At 42.6% G+C, this 19247-nt stretch overlaps 1 protein-coding gene across 2 annotated transcripts in view; it reads left to right on the forward strand.

The window, feature by feature from the left end:
• LOC127637031 (solute carrier family 12 member 2-like) overlaps window positions 1-19247 on the forward strand; it is a 106948-nt gene that overhangs the window by 75884 nt on the left and 11817 nt on the right. For both annotated transcript variants that reach the window (XM_052117876.1, XM_052117877.1), the window contains exons 16-20: window positions 4575-4686; window positions 5797-5937; window positions 6152-6258; window positions 8607-8686; window positions 9011-9133. In XM_052117876.1, the coding sequence (XP_051973836.1) occupies window positions 4575-4686; window positions 5797-5937; window positions 6152-6258; window positions 8607-8686; window positions 9011-9133 (563 nt within the window). The remainder of the gene's footprint in view (window positions 1-4574; window positions 4687-5796; window positions 5938-6151; window positions 6259-8606; window positions 8687-9010; window positions 9134-19247) is intronic.

Raw genomic sequence — 19247 nt, forward strand, 5'->3', positions numbered from 1 at the left:
GGGGACTCTAAAACTGTAAACAGGCTGGCAAAACAGACAGAGCCTGTAGGTCCCCAATTCTCTCTAGAGATAATTGCCATAAGAAAAACCATCTTGAGAGTCAGAAGTCTGTCAGACACTGACTCTAGAGGTTCAAAGAAGGTCTCAACCAGACCCTCAAGTACTATTGCCAAGTCCTATGAAGAGGTCCTAGCAGGAGGCCACAGTTGCATGGCTCCATGAATGAAGCGAGAGAGTAGAGGGTGCCTCTGAAGGGCACTCCGTCCATCAAGGCATGGCAAGCCGAAGTGGCAGCCACATAGACCCTGAGAGTGGCGGGGCATAAGCCTGCTGACGGTTCTTCCTGCAGAAAGATCAGAACTGAAGCGATCTGGCAGTTAACTGGTTCTGCAATATTAACTTTTAATAAAGGGAAACGTATACAGGCACATTCTGGGCCATGTATGCGCCACCGTGTTCAGCCCCAGAGGCGGGGACTGGGTCATTCGGGGAGAAGTAGAGGAGACATTACGCTGTTCATAGAGGCAAAGAGGTCCTCTTCTGCCCTGTAAAATCTACCCAGATTTGTTCCAAGTGGAGGGAGCCCTAACACTTAAAATGGTCTCGATAGCCTCAGGAGAAAGCCCTGTGTACCTCAGTTGGTACCCAACAGGGGCCAAGCATGAGAAGGTTCCACAATTCGGGCTGGGAATGAAATACAGTCCCCTGTGCCTGAGAAAGAAGGTCCTTCCTGTTCGGAATCACCCGAGGCGAGCCGTCGAGGGGAGAATTTAGCTCCGAGAACCATACCCTGTTCGGCCAGCGCGGCGCTATCAGTAGGAGGCAAGACCCTTGCTGGCGAACCTTGGCGAAGATTCCCGGGAGCAGAAAAACCGGGGAAAGAAATGCATACAGATGCATTCTTGGTCATGTATGTGCCTTTACGTCCAGGGTGGGTGACTCGGGGAGAAGCAGAGGAGACATTGCGCTGTTCATAGAGGTGAAGAGGTCCTCTTCTGCCTGGGAAAAATCTCACCCACTACCTCAGGTTGGAGTTTCCACTCTGGACAGTAAATCTGCTCGCGTATACGGGCATCCAGGGATATAAACCGCCCTGAGTGACAGGAGCTGCAGAAATTCAGCTGACATGAACGTGGATCTCCCTAATAGTGTGAGTAAGAGACTACCGCTGTATTGCCCACCCGCACCAAGACATGGTAGCCTCAGGAGGATCTATTTCAGGGCCAGAAATACAGCCATCAACTCGAGACAGTTACTGTGACAACCGAGCTGACGACCCTCCTATTCCCTTTAAGCTGGATGACCACTTAAGGCCGCTACCCAGCCCATCAGGGAGGCGACTGTCGTTAGCAGCCTGCGACAATGAGACACACCTAGAGTGGGACCCAAGGTAAGAAACCGGGGTCTGAACCACATAGAAAGGGAACAAAGCCTGTGGCGCGTAACACTTATTAGCCTAGGGGATTTGGCCCTTGGAAGAAACCCCCCTGGCTTTGAGCCACAACAAATATGGTCTCATGAGCAGAAGGTCCAGAGGGATAACCATGGACGCAGACGCCCTGAGACCTAGTACAACCTTGACCTAGCCTGACTTCGCTCAGGGTATTCTTAGTGGACTCGATTCTAGCGGGAAACAGTTGTGCCCGTATTGTGATCGAACTCCATTCTGTCCCCCGAAAGACAGTGTTCTGAGTGGGAGAGAGGACGCTTTTCTTGGCGTTGAGCCTCAACCCCAGAGAAACTAGATGAGCGAAGACGATATCCCTGTGCTGAACTGCCAGTTCCTGGAGCTGCGCTAGATCAGCCAGTCGTCTATGTAATTCAGAATGCGGCTGCCCCGGAGTCTCAAAGGAGCCGGTGCTGCATCATGCATTTGTGAATGTGCGGGTAAAAAGGGCTAGGCCGAATGGAAGAACCCGATACTGGAAGGCTTCGCCCCCAAAAGCGAACCTCAGGAACTTCCTGTGTTGTGGCAGAGCTTCTAAGAGCAGAAGTGCGTCATCGATGGTGACCAGCCAAACGTGATGTTGGGCCTGTGACACGATCGTCTTGATTGGCAGCATCTTGGACTTGAACACCCAGACTGGGCAGTTCAAGCTCCAAGATCTAAGGCCAGACGCAACCCCTCACCCTCCATGGGAACCAGGAAGTATTCTGTGTAATAATTCTGTGAAGTATTCTACTGTTCTTAGGACCCACGAAAATATCTGACAGAAGTTTCTACGCTGCCAGGTTCTCTGAGATGGGTATAAATCTTTTAACTCTTCCTGTTGAGGAGGTGTTGAGTGTTCCGCATCCTGGATAAATGCAGGGAGCAGCGAAACACCCAACTTTTTGATGGGAGCCTCTACCACCCGAAACACCAAAGGCGGCGGGAATGGAGAGGCTTCGCGGGGGTACTGGGAGGGGCGAAGTAGAGCACGTGCACTGTCCCGAAGGGAGCTACCCCCACAAGACTAGGCGCAAGACCGTCAGGGTTTTCTTCTTTTAGAAATTAGGGTCCTGAGGTCTTGCTTTGGGGCTGCTGGGGGCGACGAAACTGTCCCCAATCCCTGGGAGGAGGAGCATGACTCGCCACACTTTGCTTTTGAGCCTCCCTACTAACAGGACTGAGACTGGTCTGGGTGGCTGACGGACCCGCCCTCTGAGTGCGGTGAGGGAGGAACTGCCCGAAGGCCTCCTCGTGGCCTTTCGCCTCTTGGAACCTGGTGATAACTGTGCTCATGGTGTCTCCGAATAGGCCAGTAGGCGAAACTGGGGAATCAAGGAGGAAAACTTTATCCTTGTCCTTGATGCCCGAAAGGTTGAGCCAAAGGTGCCTCTCCGCGCTGACCAAGGCAGACATAGACCGGCCAATAGCACGGGCTGTTTGCTTGGTCGCGCGGAGAGAAAGATCTGTGGCTCGACGAAGCTCAGAAAAAGCTTTCTCGTCAAGTGCAGCACCCACACTCGGGTCGTCTAGCAGGTCAGCCTGGTAAGCCTGTAATACAGCCTTTGTGTGCAGAGCAGCACCAGCCTGACCTGTTGCTTGATAAGCCCTCCCCACTAAAGTGGAGGTTATCCTGCAAGGCTCTGTGGGGAGGGAGGGCTTTTTAAATGACGATGCCAAACCCGGGGAGAGATAGCCCACAAGCGTCTCTTCAACCGGCGGCATCATTGAATACCCCCGTGTCTCAGCACCCATGATAGTCGAATATATCAACATCAAGGGCACGAAGACACAGGAAGTTAAAGATTCCTCCATGAACGAGAAAGCTCGTCATGGATGTCATCAAAGAAAGAAAGGGACTAATATAGCTTTCCCTTCCTCCTTTTTCTTTTTTTTTATTATTATATTTATGTTTTTTTTTTGCCACCAGACAGAAATCTGTCTTATAGTTTGGGGGGGGGGGTCTCTTTTCACGTGGCCAGTCTAGCTGTAGTCAGGCCACAGCCCGAGAAACCACCTCAAGTAATTTCTCAGCCGCTTTATTATTATGCGTGAAATGTACAGAGGTTCAGCGCCCCCCTCGTGAAACGAAGAGGCGCCGAGGCGCGCTTCAGGCTTACGAGAAGGATCAGCTGGATCTGGGGAGAGAGCGAGCGGTAGGGATGGACCCGTCTCTCGCTCCTCAGCCAGATATATGCGAGAGCCCCACGATGAAAGAGTGGGCGCTGACTCCCGGAAGTAAGCGAGGCGAGCGCGAAGCATTTTGCCCGAAAGAAGATCGCAATGCGTGCACCCGCCCCAATGCGAGAGCAGCATGCTCTTCCCCAAGACAAACAAAACTGATGTGTGTCCCTCTCGGATATAGAGCGGAGGCAGGGAAACATGCATCGTTGTCTTGACTTTCTGTCATATTTCAATTTTTTTTTTTTTTTTGAAAGCAAGAAAGAGAAAAGATTCACTGTGCACTGCCTAACAGAATCTAACTCCTAACAGAGGAAAGAAATTTCGACAGGCTCGGGAGAGCACTGATGATGCACCGGTGACGCATCTATTTATAGCCACTGCGCCAATGATTACATCGGCAGAGGCTATAAATTCCGGTCAATGTTCATTGACGTGTTGCACACATATTCACAGCTGGTCACATTGAGACGTGTTCCCAAAGCGCTCTTCAGCGCAGCATCATAGTGAAGCTTTTTGTAAAGGGAACGTGTGTTGTATATGTATATACAACTTTAATAAGGGTGCAAAGATATTCATGTCAATTTAGCATAACTGGTGCTCTAGATGTAGTTTTCTGATCTATAGAATGTCAAAGTTGAAATGCAGATGAGAGTGTTTGTGTTTAATGAGAACACACTTTTAATGAGAATCCCATTATCATTAAACTCTTTCCAGATCGACTGGATCAGTGTTCTCATGTCTCTGACTCTCAAAGTAATCCTCTATTAACAGTTCTTGCTTTGAAGATAATCTGAACGTGATGTATTTCTGACCTCAGAGGTCGTGAGAATCTGTGCTGCTGTCACTGTTTACAGCACATCTGATACTCTGAGGATTCAACAGAAAATGAAGCTTTCAATTTTCAGAATGTGATCTTTTGTGTGTGTGTGTGTGTGTGTGTGTGTGTGTGTGTGTCCTGTAGGCCGCAGTGTTTGGTGATGACTGGTGCTCCAAACTCCCGTCCAGCGATTCTGCATCTGGTTCATGCCTTCACCAAAAATGTGGGTCTGATGGTGTGCGGTCACGTGCGCATTGTGAGTATCTGATCTCATCCTGTTCTCGTTTCTGTCATCACATCAGCAGGACTCGAGAGTTTTTTGCTGTAGTGAAAATCAAATATTTACAACTTTAGGGATTATATTTATTTGTATTGTACATAGTATATGGATGTTTCATAAAGTGGAGACTTTTAAGCCCTGTCAAATCTCATTAAATTTTCAAACTCTCGCTAGTTGATTTAATTTGTCTATGAACGATGTCCAACAGTGTATGTATGCATCACAACAGATTTATGTCATTCAAGTCATTTCGGCACATCTCAAATTCTGTTTTGTGTTTAATAGAATTCTGTGCTGGAAATGACGTCACAACTGTGGGACAATTTTGGAAAATCCTTTTTACACAATAAATAATGAAATGTCTTTGTTTAGATGATCATAGATTTAAACAAGTCGTTTTTAATAATGTATTTTCATAGTTTAATATTTAAGGTCTGGGTCTGGGACAACATGTCTAAAACAGTCAAGACATTTCATAAGCACCAAAAATAAATGAAGGGATGATAGTAGTCCCAAATAACTGTTAAATTCATGGAAATGCAATTGGTTAAAACATACAACACCCATGAAGATATTACTGAATCATTGTCCATTACTTTCACATTCCAAACCCATCATCAGAACCAGAACCTTCCCCTCAAATTAGAGAAATGATGTTGGGTGTTCAAGCCTCTGACCCCAGCCCTACACTAACCTTAAAATCTGATTGGTTGTTAGGAAAGTTGTTCCAGGGCTAACCGATACGTTGATCCTGGAACATGTCTGTCACGGTCGCGTTGTTTCAGTGAGAAGAAAGTGGATAATCGTGCAGAGCCGTTTTTGTGGAACAATCAGTTCTTGTTTCTGTGGGTTACTGGAACATTTACATGAAATAATAAAATGTCCATTAAATCTGTGGGGACGCTGGTTATAGTTCTGTTTAAGCATCTGTGTAGAGTACATTGGATGTGACCCCTCCATTGGCTCTCACAGCATTTTGTCCTCAGACATCATTGTTTGGAAGAGTCATTTAATAGCTACATGCTGTAAATGCTTAGTGTAAATACTTCATTATCTCTTTGTTTAATATTCTGCACTGGTACACAGAGTTCCCGCAGGCCCAACTTCAAAGAGCTGAACAACGATACGCTGCGCTACCAACGATGGCTCCTCCACAACAACTCCAAAGCTTTTTACACACCTGTCGTGGCTGAAGACCTTCGTCAAGGAACACAGTACTTACTGCAGGTGCGTTGAATACGTTGTGTTTATTTTTTGTTTTCCACTGATGGGGTGTTCGTACCTATTTGATATTTTTATTTACTTTTATTCTTGGTCTATCATAGAACCGTATGGTTTGAAGTTGTGTCATTTGGCACACTGATTGTGGTGGTTAACTTTGAAAGAATACCTGTAAGTGTGTGTGTGTGTGTGTGTGTGTGTGTGTGTGTGTGTGTTAAAGGCTGCTGGTTTGGGCAGGTTGAGGCCCAACACTTTAGTGCTTGGCTTCAAAAACGACTGGCGCACCGGAGATATAAAGGACGTGGAGACCTACATCAACATCATCCAGTGAGTTTAATGTTTTATCTTCTGCTGCTGTTGATAAAAATCCTCATGATTGACTGTGTAGTCTGCTTAACTTACGCTAATACACACATATACAGACATCAAGAGACTATTGGACATGAATTTGAGGGATTTCTTTGACTGAAACAAAGTTATGTCACACACGTCACATGAGATTAGAGGAGAATCTCATGAAACCTGTCTAGAACATGTCCAGATTCATGTACATCCCAAAATCAACAAAGAAACAAGAATGTTTTCTTTGAGCAAAATATAAGAAGTAGGTTTATTTATTTATTTATTTTTAATTGTCACTATGAATGAACCACCCCACCCCCAGTTCTCATCTCTGTAATGCAGCAAACTATTATATTTCACTTTAAATGCAATTTTTTTTCATAATATTTTATATATCTTTTATATGGAATGTGACCCAGACATTCACCTGTACACTAAATGTTCATTTGAAGTCAGAAGTGTACATACATCTTAGCCAAATACATTTAAACTCAGTTTTTCACAATTCCTGACATTTCATCATAGAAGACTTTCATGTCTTAGGTCAGTTAGGATCAACGCTTTATTTTAAGAATGAAATGTCAGGAGTCTGGATATCTCAGTGAGTATAGACGCTGACTATCACATGAGTTTGAATTCAGGGCGTGCTGAGTGACTCCAGTCAGGTCTCCTTAGCAACCTTAGCAACCAAATTGGCCCGGTGGCTAGGAAGGTTAGAGTCACATGGGGTAACCTCCTCGTAGTCACGATTTGGGGGTTCTTTCTCTCAATGGGGTGCCTGGTAAGTTGTGCGTGGATCACGGTGAGTAGCACGAGCCTCTATGTGCTGTGAGTCTCCACAGTGTCACACACGACAAGTCGCATAATATGATTCTCGGATTGACGGTCTCAGAAGTGGAGGCAACTGAGACTTGTCCTCCACCACCTGGATTGAGGTGAGTAACCACACCACCAAGAGGACTTACTAAGTAGTGGGAATTGGGCATTCCAAATTGAGAGAAAAGGGAATCAAATAGAAAAAAAGAAATTATGTGAAATGTCAGAATAATAGTAGAGAGAATGATTTATTTCAGCTTTTATTGCTTTCATCACATTCTCAGTGGGTCAGAAGTTTACATACACTTTGTCAGTATTTGGTGGCATTGCCTTTAAATTGTTTAACTTGAGTCAAACATTTTGGGTTTCCTTCCAGAAGCTTCTCACAATAAGTTGCTGGAATTTTGTCCCATTCCTGCAGACAGAACTGGTGTAACTGATTCAGGTTTGTTGGCCTCCTTGCTCGAACACACTTTTCAGTTCTGCCCACACATTTTCTATTGGATTGAGGTCAGGACTTTGTGATGGCCACTCCAATACCTTGACTTTGTTGTCCTTAAGCTATATTGCCACAATTTCGGAGGTATGCTTGGGGTCTTTGTTCATATGGAAGACCCATTTGTGACCGAGCTTTAACTTTCCGGCTGATGCCTTGAGATGTTGCTTCAATATATACACAGAATTTTCCTTCCTCATGATGCCATCTATTTTGTGAAGTGCACCTGTCCCTCCTGCAGCACAGCACCCCCACAACATGATGCCGCCACCCCCATGCTTCATGGTTGGGATGGTGTCCTTCAACTTGCAGGCCTCAGTTTTTGCACCAAACTACGTTCATCTCTAGGAGACATAATGCTTCACCCTCCTGAGCGGTATGATGGTTGTGTGGTCACATGGTGTTTATACTTGTGTACTATTGTTTGTACAGATGAACATGATACCTTCAGGTCTTTTGAAATTGCTTCCAGGGATGAACCAGACTTGTGGAGGTCCACAATTGTTTTTCTGAGGTCTTGGCTGATTCTTTTGATTTTCCCATGATGTCAAGCAAGAAGTTTGAAGGTAGACCTTAAAATACATCCACAGGTACACCTTCAATTCTGTGCGCCCCTATCAGAAGCTAATTGTCTAAAGGCTTGACATAATTTTCTGGAATTTTCCAAGCTGCTTACAGGCACATTTAACAGTGTATGTAAACTTCTGACCCACTGGAATTGTGATATAGTCAATTAAAAGTGAAATAATCTGTCTGTAAACAATTGCTGGATAAATGACTCATGTCGTGCACAAATTAGATGTCCTAAATTACTTGCCAAAACTATAGTTTACTAATATGAAATCTGTGGAGTGATTAAAAAATGAGTTTTTTTAACCACTGTATGAAAACTTGTGACTTCAACCTTATCTACAGATAAAGTATGCTGGTAAACGTTTATGAGCAAATGGAAAAAATGCAGTTTTAATGTAAATGAATGTGTCTGTGAGACATTAACAGATGTTTATCTGTGTGTTTGTAGTGACTCGTTTGATTTTCAGTATGGTGTCGTCATTCTCCGTCTCAGAGAGGGGCTTGATATTTCTCACATACAAGGACAAGGTATAGTGCTTTATGTAAACTACCAAATTACAGCCAAAGGAACTTGCATTATTGCAGTATAACCCACAGTTATATACTTTTGATTAATGTGAAACTTGCTTGGCTACAGCAGAACAGGTAAAGGGCATTTCAATAGCCACATATTGACTTTTTCAAGAGGGAATGTGAAGCAAAATCTTTCAAGCGTTTGACAGTGTGATATGCGTGAAAGGGCTGGAGTGTTTGGCTGAAGGAAATTGCTCCTATAATGAGGTTGTTTTCTGTGAACTGAAGAGTTGTTGACCTGCTGAACTTTACTTACTAACGGTTTCCATTGTCTTTCAGATGATTCTTCTGGTATGAAGGACGTGGTGGTCTCTGTGGACATGAGTAAAGACTCGGATAGAGACTCCTCTAAACCCTCTTCAAAGGCCACGAGTGTTCAGAACAGTCCAGCGGTCCAGAAAGGTTTGCCACTTTTACATGATAGTTTTGTTTCGCTGTATGCTAACCTGACTACAAATTCAAATGTGTTTCTAAAATGTATTAAGTGAAGTATATTCCCTGTGAAGTTGAAATGTGTAACTTGTATGTCACTAGCGTTACCAAAAGGAATCACAACAATAATCACTGTCGTCCGTTGATCACCAAACAGATAGTCCCATCCTAAAATGATGGGTAAGTGGGGTCAATCAAACATGAATGTTTTCAGAGTCACACTGTTAACACTTTTCAGGAAAATCAACCTACAAATGTCTTCTAGTTGACTCTGTATAGGAAGATGGTATTTTAACATTGAAAAACTTCACCTTGAACCATTTATTATCAACAATTATCAAAATAAAGATGCAGGCCGGTGATTTGACATATGGTGGAGTTCTCTTCAGCATCAGCTCTTCTGAGAGGAAGACATATGGTGACCCTCTGATCTTCCATCTTACTCTGGGGCCAGAGCTCATATCAAACTCCTTTCATGTCTTATGCACAAGGGCTTGCTTGCATGTGTTTTCTACCCAATACAACTTGACAAACACAGTTTGCATCATGTCTGGGAATGGAGCGAATGTTTGCTTGTTTGTCGTGTTTACAGTCATGTGATAAATGACTGTGTAGACTGAAGTCTCCTCTCTCTGAACACCATCTGACGTTAGAGATCCCTTTGAACGCTCACAAACGATCAGTTAAAACAAACAGAGCTGCAAACGGCGATCAACATGTTCTTTGCAGATGATAAAACTGCAGACAATTGCCACATTTGAAAGAAAGGATCCTACTGATTCTGTAGATCAGAGGTTTTCAATTGGTGAGGCGCGCCTCCCCTGGGGGAAAAACATATTGCTTCACGTCTGTACACATCTGTCCAGCTAGCTTGCGTGTTGAAGTGAGTGTTATGCGTGTTGCAAAATGGATCTCTTTGTATTGACTGAGTTTCTCCACCTCTCTCGAAAGGCTATGAATGTCCTCATCCCCTTCACCTCAACTTACTTATGTGAGTGTGGGTTTTCCGCTTTGACTCTGCTTAAAAGCAAATACCGATGAAGGCTGCAGGTGGAGGATGATTTCCGTTTATTCTTTTGTACCGTGCAGCCCCGCATCGATCACCTGTGTGTATCAAAAAGTCTGACACATTGTTCCCACTGATGTTGGGCGATGAAAATAAAGAAGCAAAATCGGCAATTAGATTTTGTTTTTGCTATCCTATATGGAAGTGATTTTTACGCATTTTATACTGTTACAAAACAGCGCTGTCCATCTTGCTGATGTCGTTTGATATCTGATGTTGATGTTTTCAAAGTTGAATTGGCTTAAGTCAGTGTTTCCCAACTAATGTGCTGCGTGCCGTGAAAGATTGTCAGGTGTGCCGTGGAAAATGATCAAATTCCACAAAATAAATAAATGTATGAAAAAAATAATAAGTATTTCGGAGATCCGAACTACTTACCTTTCGGAGATATCTGCTGTTTTGAAAGCATAATCGGTGACTTTTGTGATTGTGAAGAGCAATGATTAATGTGCAGAAGTGAGTGATATTTATACGTGTAAAGGGTCATCACATGACTGGCTTCAGCGCTGCAGAATACATTGAAGTCTATGAAGTGAGTGATATTTATACGTGTAAAGGGTCATCACATGACTCGTGTCAGTGCTGCAGAATACATTGAAGTCTATGAAGTGAGTGATATTTATACGAGTAAAGGGTCATCACATGACTCGTGTCAGTGCTGCAGAATACATTGAAGTCTATGAAGTGAGTGATATTTATACGAGTAAAGGGTCATCACATGACTGGCTTCAGCGCTGCAGAATACATTGAAGTCTATGAAGCGAGTTATATTTATACGTGTAAAGGGTCATCACATGACTCGTGTCAGTGCTGCAGGATACATCTATGAAGTGAGTGATATTTATACGTGTAAAGGGTCATCACATGACTGCGTGTCAGCGCTGCAGAACACATTGAAGTCTAGGAAGTGAGTGATATTTATACGTGTAAAGGGTCATCACATGACTCGTGTCAGTGCTGCAGGATACATTGAAGTCTATGAAGTGAGTGATATTTATACGTGTAAAGGGTCATCACATGACTCGTGTCAGTGCTGCAGGATACATTGAAGTCTATGAAGTGAGTGATATTTATACGAGTAAAGGGTCATCACATGACTGGCTTCAGCGCTGCAGAATACATTGAAGTCTATGAAGCGAGTTATATTTATACGTGTAAAGGGTCATCACATGACTCGTGTCAGTGCTGCAGGATACATCTATGAAGTGAGTGATATTTATACATGTAAAGGGTCATCACATGACTCGTGTCAGCGCTGCAGAACACATTGAAGTCTAGGAAGTGAGTGATATTTATACGTGTAAAGGGTCATCACATGACTCGTGTCAGCGCTGCAGGATACATTGAAGTCTATGAAGTGAGTGATATTTATACGTGTAAAGGGTCATCACATGACTCGTGTCAGCGCTGCAGAATACATTGAAGTCTATGAAGTGAGTGATATTTATACGTGTAAAGGGTCATCACATGACTCGTGTCAGCGCTGCAGAATACATTGAAGTCTATGAAGCGAGTGATATTTATATGTGTAAAGGGTCATCACATGACTCGTGTCAGCGCTGCAGAATACATAGAAGTCTATGAAGCGAGTGATATTTATACGTGTAAATGGTCATCACATGACTCGTGTCAGCGCTGCAGAATACATTGAAGTCTATGAAGCGAGTGATATTTATACGTGTAAAGGGTCATCACATGACTGGCTTCAGCGCTGCAGAATACATTGAAGTCTATGAAGTGAGTGATATTTATACGTGTAAAGGGTCATCACATGACTCGTGTCAGTGCTGCAGGATACATTGAAGTCTATGAAGTGAGTGATATTTATACGAGTAAAGGGTCATCACATGACTGGCTTCAGCGCTGCAGAATACATTGAAGTCTATGAAGCGAGTTATATTTATACGTGTAAAGGGTCATCACATGACTCGTGTCAGTGCTGCAGGATACATCTATGAAGTGAGTGATATTTATACGTGTAAAGGGTCATCACATGACTCGTGTCAGCGCTGCAGAATACATTGAAGTCTATGAAGCGAGTGATATTTATGCATGTAAAGGGTCATCACATGCCTCGTGTCAGTGCTGCAGAATACATTGAAGTCTATGAAGCGAGTGATATTTATACGTGTAAAGGGTCATCACATGACTCGTGTCAGCGCTGCAGAACACATTGAAGTCTATGAAGTGAGTGATATTTATACGTGTAAAGGGTCATCACATGACTCGTGTCAGTGCTGCAGGATACATTGAAGTCTATGAAGTGAGTGATATTTATACGTGTAAAGGGTCATCACATGACTCGTGTCAGTGCTGCAGGATACATCTATGAAGTGAGTGATATTTATACGTGTAAAGGGTCATCACATGACTCGTGTCAGCGCTGCAGAACACATTGAAGTCTATGAAGTGAGTGATATTTATACGTGTAAAGGGTCATCACATGACTCGTGTCAGTGCTGCAGGATACATTGAAGTCTATGAAGTGAGTGATATTTATACGTGTAAAGGGTCATCACATGACTCGTGTCAGCACTGCAGAATACATTAAAGTCTATGAAGTGAGTGATATTTATACGAGTAAAGGGTCATCACATGACTCATGTCAGCACTGCAGAACACATTGAAGTCTATGAAGCGAGTGATATTTATACGAGTAAAGGGTCATCACATGACTGGCTTCAGCGCTGCAGAATACATTGAAGTCTATGAAGCGAGTTATATTTATACGTGTAAAGGGTCATCACATGACTCGTGTCAGTGCTGCAGGATACATCTATGAAGTGAGTGATATTTATACGTGTAAAGGGTCATCACATGACTCGTGTCAGCGCTGCAGAATACATTGAAGTCTATGAAGCGAGTGATATTTATACGTGTAAAGGGTCATCACATGACTCGTGTCAGTGCTGCAGAATACATTGAAGTCTATGAAGCGAGTGATATTTATACGTGTAAAGGGTCATCACATGACTCGTGTCAGCGCTGCAGAACACATTGAAGTCTATGAAGTGAGTGATATTTATACGTGTAAAGGGTCATCACATGACTCGTGTCAGTGCTGCAGGATACATTGAAGTCTATGAAGTGAGTGATATTTATACGTGTAAAGGGTCATCACATGACTCGTGTCAGTGCTGCAGGATACATCTATGAAGTGAGTGATATTTATACGTGTAAAGGGTCATCACATGACTCGTGTCAGCGCTGCAGAACACATTGAAGTCTATGAAGTGAGTGATATTTATACGTGTAAAGGGTCATCACATGACTCATGTCAGTGCTGCAGGATACATTGAAGTCTATGAAGTGAGTGATATTTATACGTGTAAAGGGTCATCACATGACTCGTGTCAGCACTGCAGAATACATTAAAGTCTATGAAGTGAGTGATATTTATACGAGTAAAGGGTCATCACATGACTCATGTCAGCACTGCAGAACACATTGAAGTCTATGAAGCGAGTGATATTTATACGTGTAAAGGGTCATCACATGACTCGTGTCAGCGCTGCAGAATACATTGAAGTCTATGAAGCGAGTGATATTTATACGTGTAAAGGGTCATCACATGACTCGTGTCAGTGCTGCAGAATACATTGAAGTCTATGAAGTGAGTGATATTTATACGTGTAAAGGGTCATCACATGACTCGTGTCAGCGCTGCAGAATACATTGAAGTCTATGAAGTGAGTGATATTTATACGAGTAAAGGGTCATCACATGACTCGTGTCAGCGCTGCAGAATACATTGAAGTCTATGAAGTGAGTGATATTTATACGTGTAAAGGGTCATCACATGACTCGTGTCACCGCTGCAGAATACATTGAAGTCTATGAAGCGAGTGATATTTATACGAGTAAAGGGTCATCACATGACTCGTGTCAGCGCTGCAGAATACATTGAAGTCTATGAAGCGAGTGATATTTATACGAGTAAAGGGTCATCACATGACTCGTGTCAGTGCAGCAGAATACATTGAAGTCTATGAAGCGAGTGATATTTATACGAGTATAGGGTCATCACATGACTGGCTTCAGCGCTGCAGAATACATTGAAGTCTATGAAGTGAGTGATATTTATACGTGTAAAGGGTCATCACATGACTCGTGTCAGTGCTGCAGAATACATTGAAGTCTATGAAGTTAGTGATATTTATACGAGTAAAGGGTCATCACATGACTCGTGTCAGCGCTGCAGAATACATTGATGTCTATGAAGCGAGTGATATTTATACGTGTAAAGGGTCATCACATGACTCGTGTCAGTGCTGCAGGATACATCTATGAAGTGAGTGATATTTATACGTGTAAAGGGTCATCACATGACTCGTGTCAGTGCTGCAGGATACATCTATGAAGTGAGTGATATTTATACGAGTAAATGGTCATCACATGACTCGTGTCAGCGCTGCAGAATACATTGAAGTCTAGGAAGTGAGTGATATTTATACGTGTAAAGGGTCATCACATGACTTGTGTCAGCGCTGCAGAATACATTGAAGTCTATGAAGCGAGTGATATTTATACGTGTAAAGGGTCATCACATGACTCGTGTCAGTGCTGCAGAATACATTGAAGTCTATGAAGTGAGTGATATTTATACGAGTAAAGGGTCATCACATGACTCGTGTCAGTGCTGCAGAATACATTGAAGTCTATGAAGCGAGTGATATTTATACGAGTATAGGGTCATCACATGACTGGCTTCAGCGCTGCAGAATACATTGAAGTCTATGAAGTGAGTGATATTTATACGTGTAAAGGGTCATCACATGACTCGTGTCAGTGCTGCAGAATACATTGAAGTCTATGAAGTTAGTGATATTTATACGAGTAAAGGGTCATCACATGACTCGTGTCAGCGTTGCAGAATACATTGAAGTCTATGAAGCGAGTGATATTTATACGTGTAAAGGGTCATCACATGACTCGTGTCAGTGCTGCAGGATACATCTATGAAGTGAGTGATATTTATACGTGTAAAGGGTCATCACATGACTCGTGTCAGTGCTGCAGGATACATCTATGAAGTGAGTGATATTTATACGAGTAAATGGTCATCACATGACTCGTGTCAGCGCTGCAGAATACATTGAAGTCTAGGAAGTGAGTGATATTTATACGTGTAAAGGGTCATCACATGACTTGTGTCAGCGCTGCAGAATACATTGAAGTCTATGAAGCGAGTGATATTTATACGTGTAAAGGGTCATCACATGACTCGTGTCAGTGCTGCAGAATACATTGAAGTCTATGAAGTGAGTGATATTTATACGAGTAAAGGGTCATCACATGACTCGTGTCAGTGCTGCAGAATACATTGAAGTCTATGAAGTGAGTGATATTTATACGAGTAAAGGGTCATCACATGACTGGCTTCAGCGCTGCAGAATACATTGAAGTCTATGAAGCGAGTTATATTTATACGTGTAAAGGGTCATCACATGACTCGTGTCAGTGCTGCAGGATACATCTATGAAGTGAGTGATATTTATACGTGTAAAGGGTCATCACATGACTCGTGTCAGTGCTGCAGAACACATTGAAGTCTATGAAGTGAGTGATATTTATACGTGTAAAGGGTCATCACATGACTCGTGTCAGTGCTGCAGGATACATCTATGAAGTGAGTGATATTTATACGTGTAAAGGGTCATCACATGACTCGTGTCAGCGCTGCAGAACACATTGAAGTCTATGAAGTGAGTGATATTTATACGTGTAAAGGGTCATCACATGACTTTTGTCAGCGCTGCAGAATACATTAAAGTCTATGAAGTGAGTGATATTTATACGAGTAAAGGGTCATCACATGACTCATGTCAGCACTGCAGAACACATTGAAGTCTATGAAGCGAGTGATATTTATACGTGTAAAGGGTCATCACATGACTCGTGTCAGCGCTGCAGAATACATTGAAGTCTATGAAGCGAGTGATATTTATACGTGTAAAGGGTCATCACATGACTCGTGTCAGCGCTGCAGAATACATTGAAGTCTATGAAGTGAGTGATATACGTGTAAAGGGTCATCACATGACTCGTGTCAGCGCTGCAGAATACATTGAAGTCTATGAAGCGAGTGATATTTATACGTGTAAAGGGTCATCACATGACTCGTGTCAGCGCTGCAGAATACATAGAAGTCTATGAAGCGAGTGATATTTATACGTGTAAAGGGTCATCACATGACTCGTGTCAGCGCTGCAGAATACATTGAAGTCTATGAAGCGAGTGATATTTATACGTGTAAAGGGTCATCACATGACTCGTGTCAGTGCTGCAGAATACATTGAAGTCTATGAAGTGAGTGATATTTATACGAGTAAAGGGTCATCACATGACTGGCTTCAGCGCTGCAGAATACATTGAAGTCTATGAAGCGAGTTATATTTATACGTGTAAAGGGTCATCACATGACTCGTGTCAGTGCTGCAGGATACATCTATGAAGTGAGTGATATTTATACGTGTAAAGGGTCATCACATGACTCGTGTCAGCGCTGCAGAACACATTGAAGTCTATGAAGTGAGTGATATTTATACGTGTAAAGGGTCATCACATGACTCATGTCAGTGCTGCAGGATACATTGAAGTCTATGAAGTGAGTGATATTTATACGTGTAAAGGGTCATCACATGACTGGCTTCAGCGCTGCAGAATACATTGAAGTCTATGAAGTGAGTGATATTTATACGTGTAAAGGGTCATCACATGACTCGTGTCAGTGCTGCAGGATACATTGAAGTCTATGAAGTGAGTGATATTTATACGAGTAAAGGGTCATCACATGACTGGCTTCAGCACTCCAGAATACATTGAAGTCTATGAAGCGAGTTATATTTATACGTGTAAAGGGTCATCACATGACTCGTGTCAGTGCTGCAGGATACATCTATGAAGTGAGTGATATTTATACGTGTAAAGGGTCATCACATGACTCGTGTCAGCGCTGCAGAATACATTGAAGTCTATGAAGCGAGTGATATTTATACGTGTAAAGGGTCATCACATGACTCGTGTCAGTGCTGCAGAACACATTGAAGTCTATGAAGTGAGTGATATTTATACGAGTAAAGGGTCATCACATGACTCGTGTCAGCGCTGCAGAATACATTGAAGTCTATGAAGTGAGTGATATTTATACGTGTAAAGGTCATCACATGACTCGTGTCAGCGCTGCAGAATACATTGAAGTCTATGAAGTGAGTGATATTTATACGTGTAAAGGGTCATCACATGACTCGTGTCAGTGCTGCAGAATACATTGAAGTCTATGAAGTTAGTGATATTTATACGAGTAAAGGGTCATCACATGACTCGTGTCAGCGCTGCAGAATACATAGAAGTCTATGAAGCGAGTGATATTTATACGTGTAAAGGGTCATCACATGACTCGTGTCAGCGCTGCAGAATACATTGAAGTCTATGAAGCGAGTGATATTTATACGTGCAAAGGGTCATCACATGACTCGTGTCAGTGCTGCAGAATACATTGAAGTCTATGACGTGAGTGATATTTATACGAGTAAAGGGTCATCACATGACTCGTGTCAGTGCTGCAGAATACATTGAAGTCTATGAAGCGAGTGATATTTATACGTGTAAAGGGTCATCACATGACTCGTGTCAGTGCTGCAGGATACATCTATGAAGTGAGTGATATTTATACGTGTAAAGGGTCATCACATGACTCGTGTCAGTGCTGCAGGATACATCTATGAAGTGAGTGATATTTATACGTGTAAAGGGTCATCACATGACTCGTGTCAGCGCTGCAGAATACATTGAAGTCTATGAAGTGAGTGATATTTATACGAGTAAATGGTCATCACATGACTCGTGTCAGCGCTGCAGAATACATTGAAGTCTAGGAAGTGAGTGATATTTATACGTGTAAAGGGTCATCACCTGACTCGTGTCAGTGCTGCAGAATACATTGAAGTCTATGAAGTGAGTGATATTTATACGGGTAAAGGGTCATCACATGACTCGTGTCAGTGCTGCAGAATACAATAAAGTCTATGAAGTGACGTCACACCAAATGTTTTTCACACACACGTTTTTGCTTCATCAATAATGCCTTTGAGAGTACTAAGCAGCAAGAAATATAAATTTCTAAATTTGTGAAGAGACATTGAATATCTTATAATTTCTTTGAATTAAATATTATATTATCGTTTATGAATATCAGAGACTCCAGTTATTGAACTAATTTAAATTCAGCAAGAAAACGCTTCTAAACATAAACGAGTCCTTTTATTACTTTCTGCTTTCAAAGAAACGGCAAGCTTTTTTTATCTCTTCCAAATATATGTTTTCAATGTTTATTGTGCACACCTCCCAACTCGTAAAAATCGCCCCTCTGTGATGCATTCTGCAACTCTTGTCCTGTGGAGGGCAATGTGGCGCTTGATGCTGGGTTCAGCCTCCAGAACCAAATTAAAACTGCCACGAGAAGTCATCTGTCCGAGGCAAAGACACAAAATCGAATGTCACTCAAACATTCTTGAGAACTACTATGAAAATTAAGAGTGTGGCCCTTGAGGCTACAGGGATCCTGTTTGTGGCCCTCTCCCACCCTGGCCACAATCTCTTTGAATCACTCCCCTCCGGCAGAAGGCTGAGGTCCATCAGGACAAATACCCATAAGAACAGTTTCTTCCCATCCGCCACTTGCCTTATCAACAATGCCCGGTACCCACCCTGACACTCTTCACACTCCACCTCTGGCTCTACATTTCAATGCACTACTCTGCTCTCTTTTATTTTACTTACTTTTAATTGATACTGCGGGGACATATTTATATTTATATTGCTTATATTTTAATTCTTGTTCATATATTTAGAGACTGTGTAAACGCACCTACAACACCACAACAAATTCCTTGTATGCGTAAAAAACGTACTTGGCAATAAAGCTTTTTCTGATTCTGATTCTAAGCTTTCCAAAGTTGTGTAGCCCTGACTTAGAACATGAAACTGAAGGTGAATTCACTCTTGGTTGGATTGTTT

Source organism: Xyrauchen texanus, chromosome 44, assembly GCF_025860055.1.
Source record: "Xyrauchen texanus isolate HMW12.3.18 chromosome 44, RBS_HiC_50CHRs, whole genome shotgun sequence".
NCBI classification, from domain to species: domain Eukaryota; kingdom Metazoa; phylum Chordata; class Actinopteri; order Cypriniformes; family Catostomidae; genus Xyrauchen; species Xyrauchen texanus.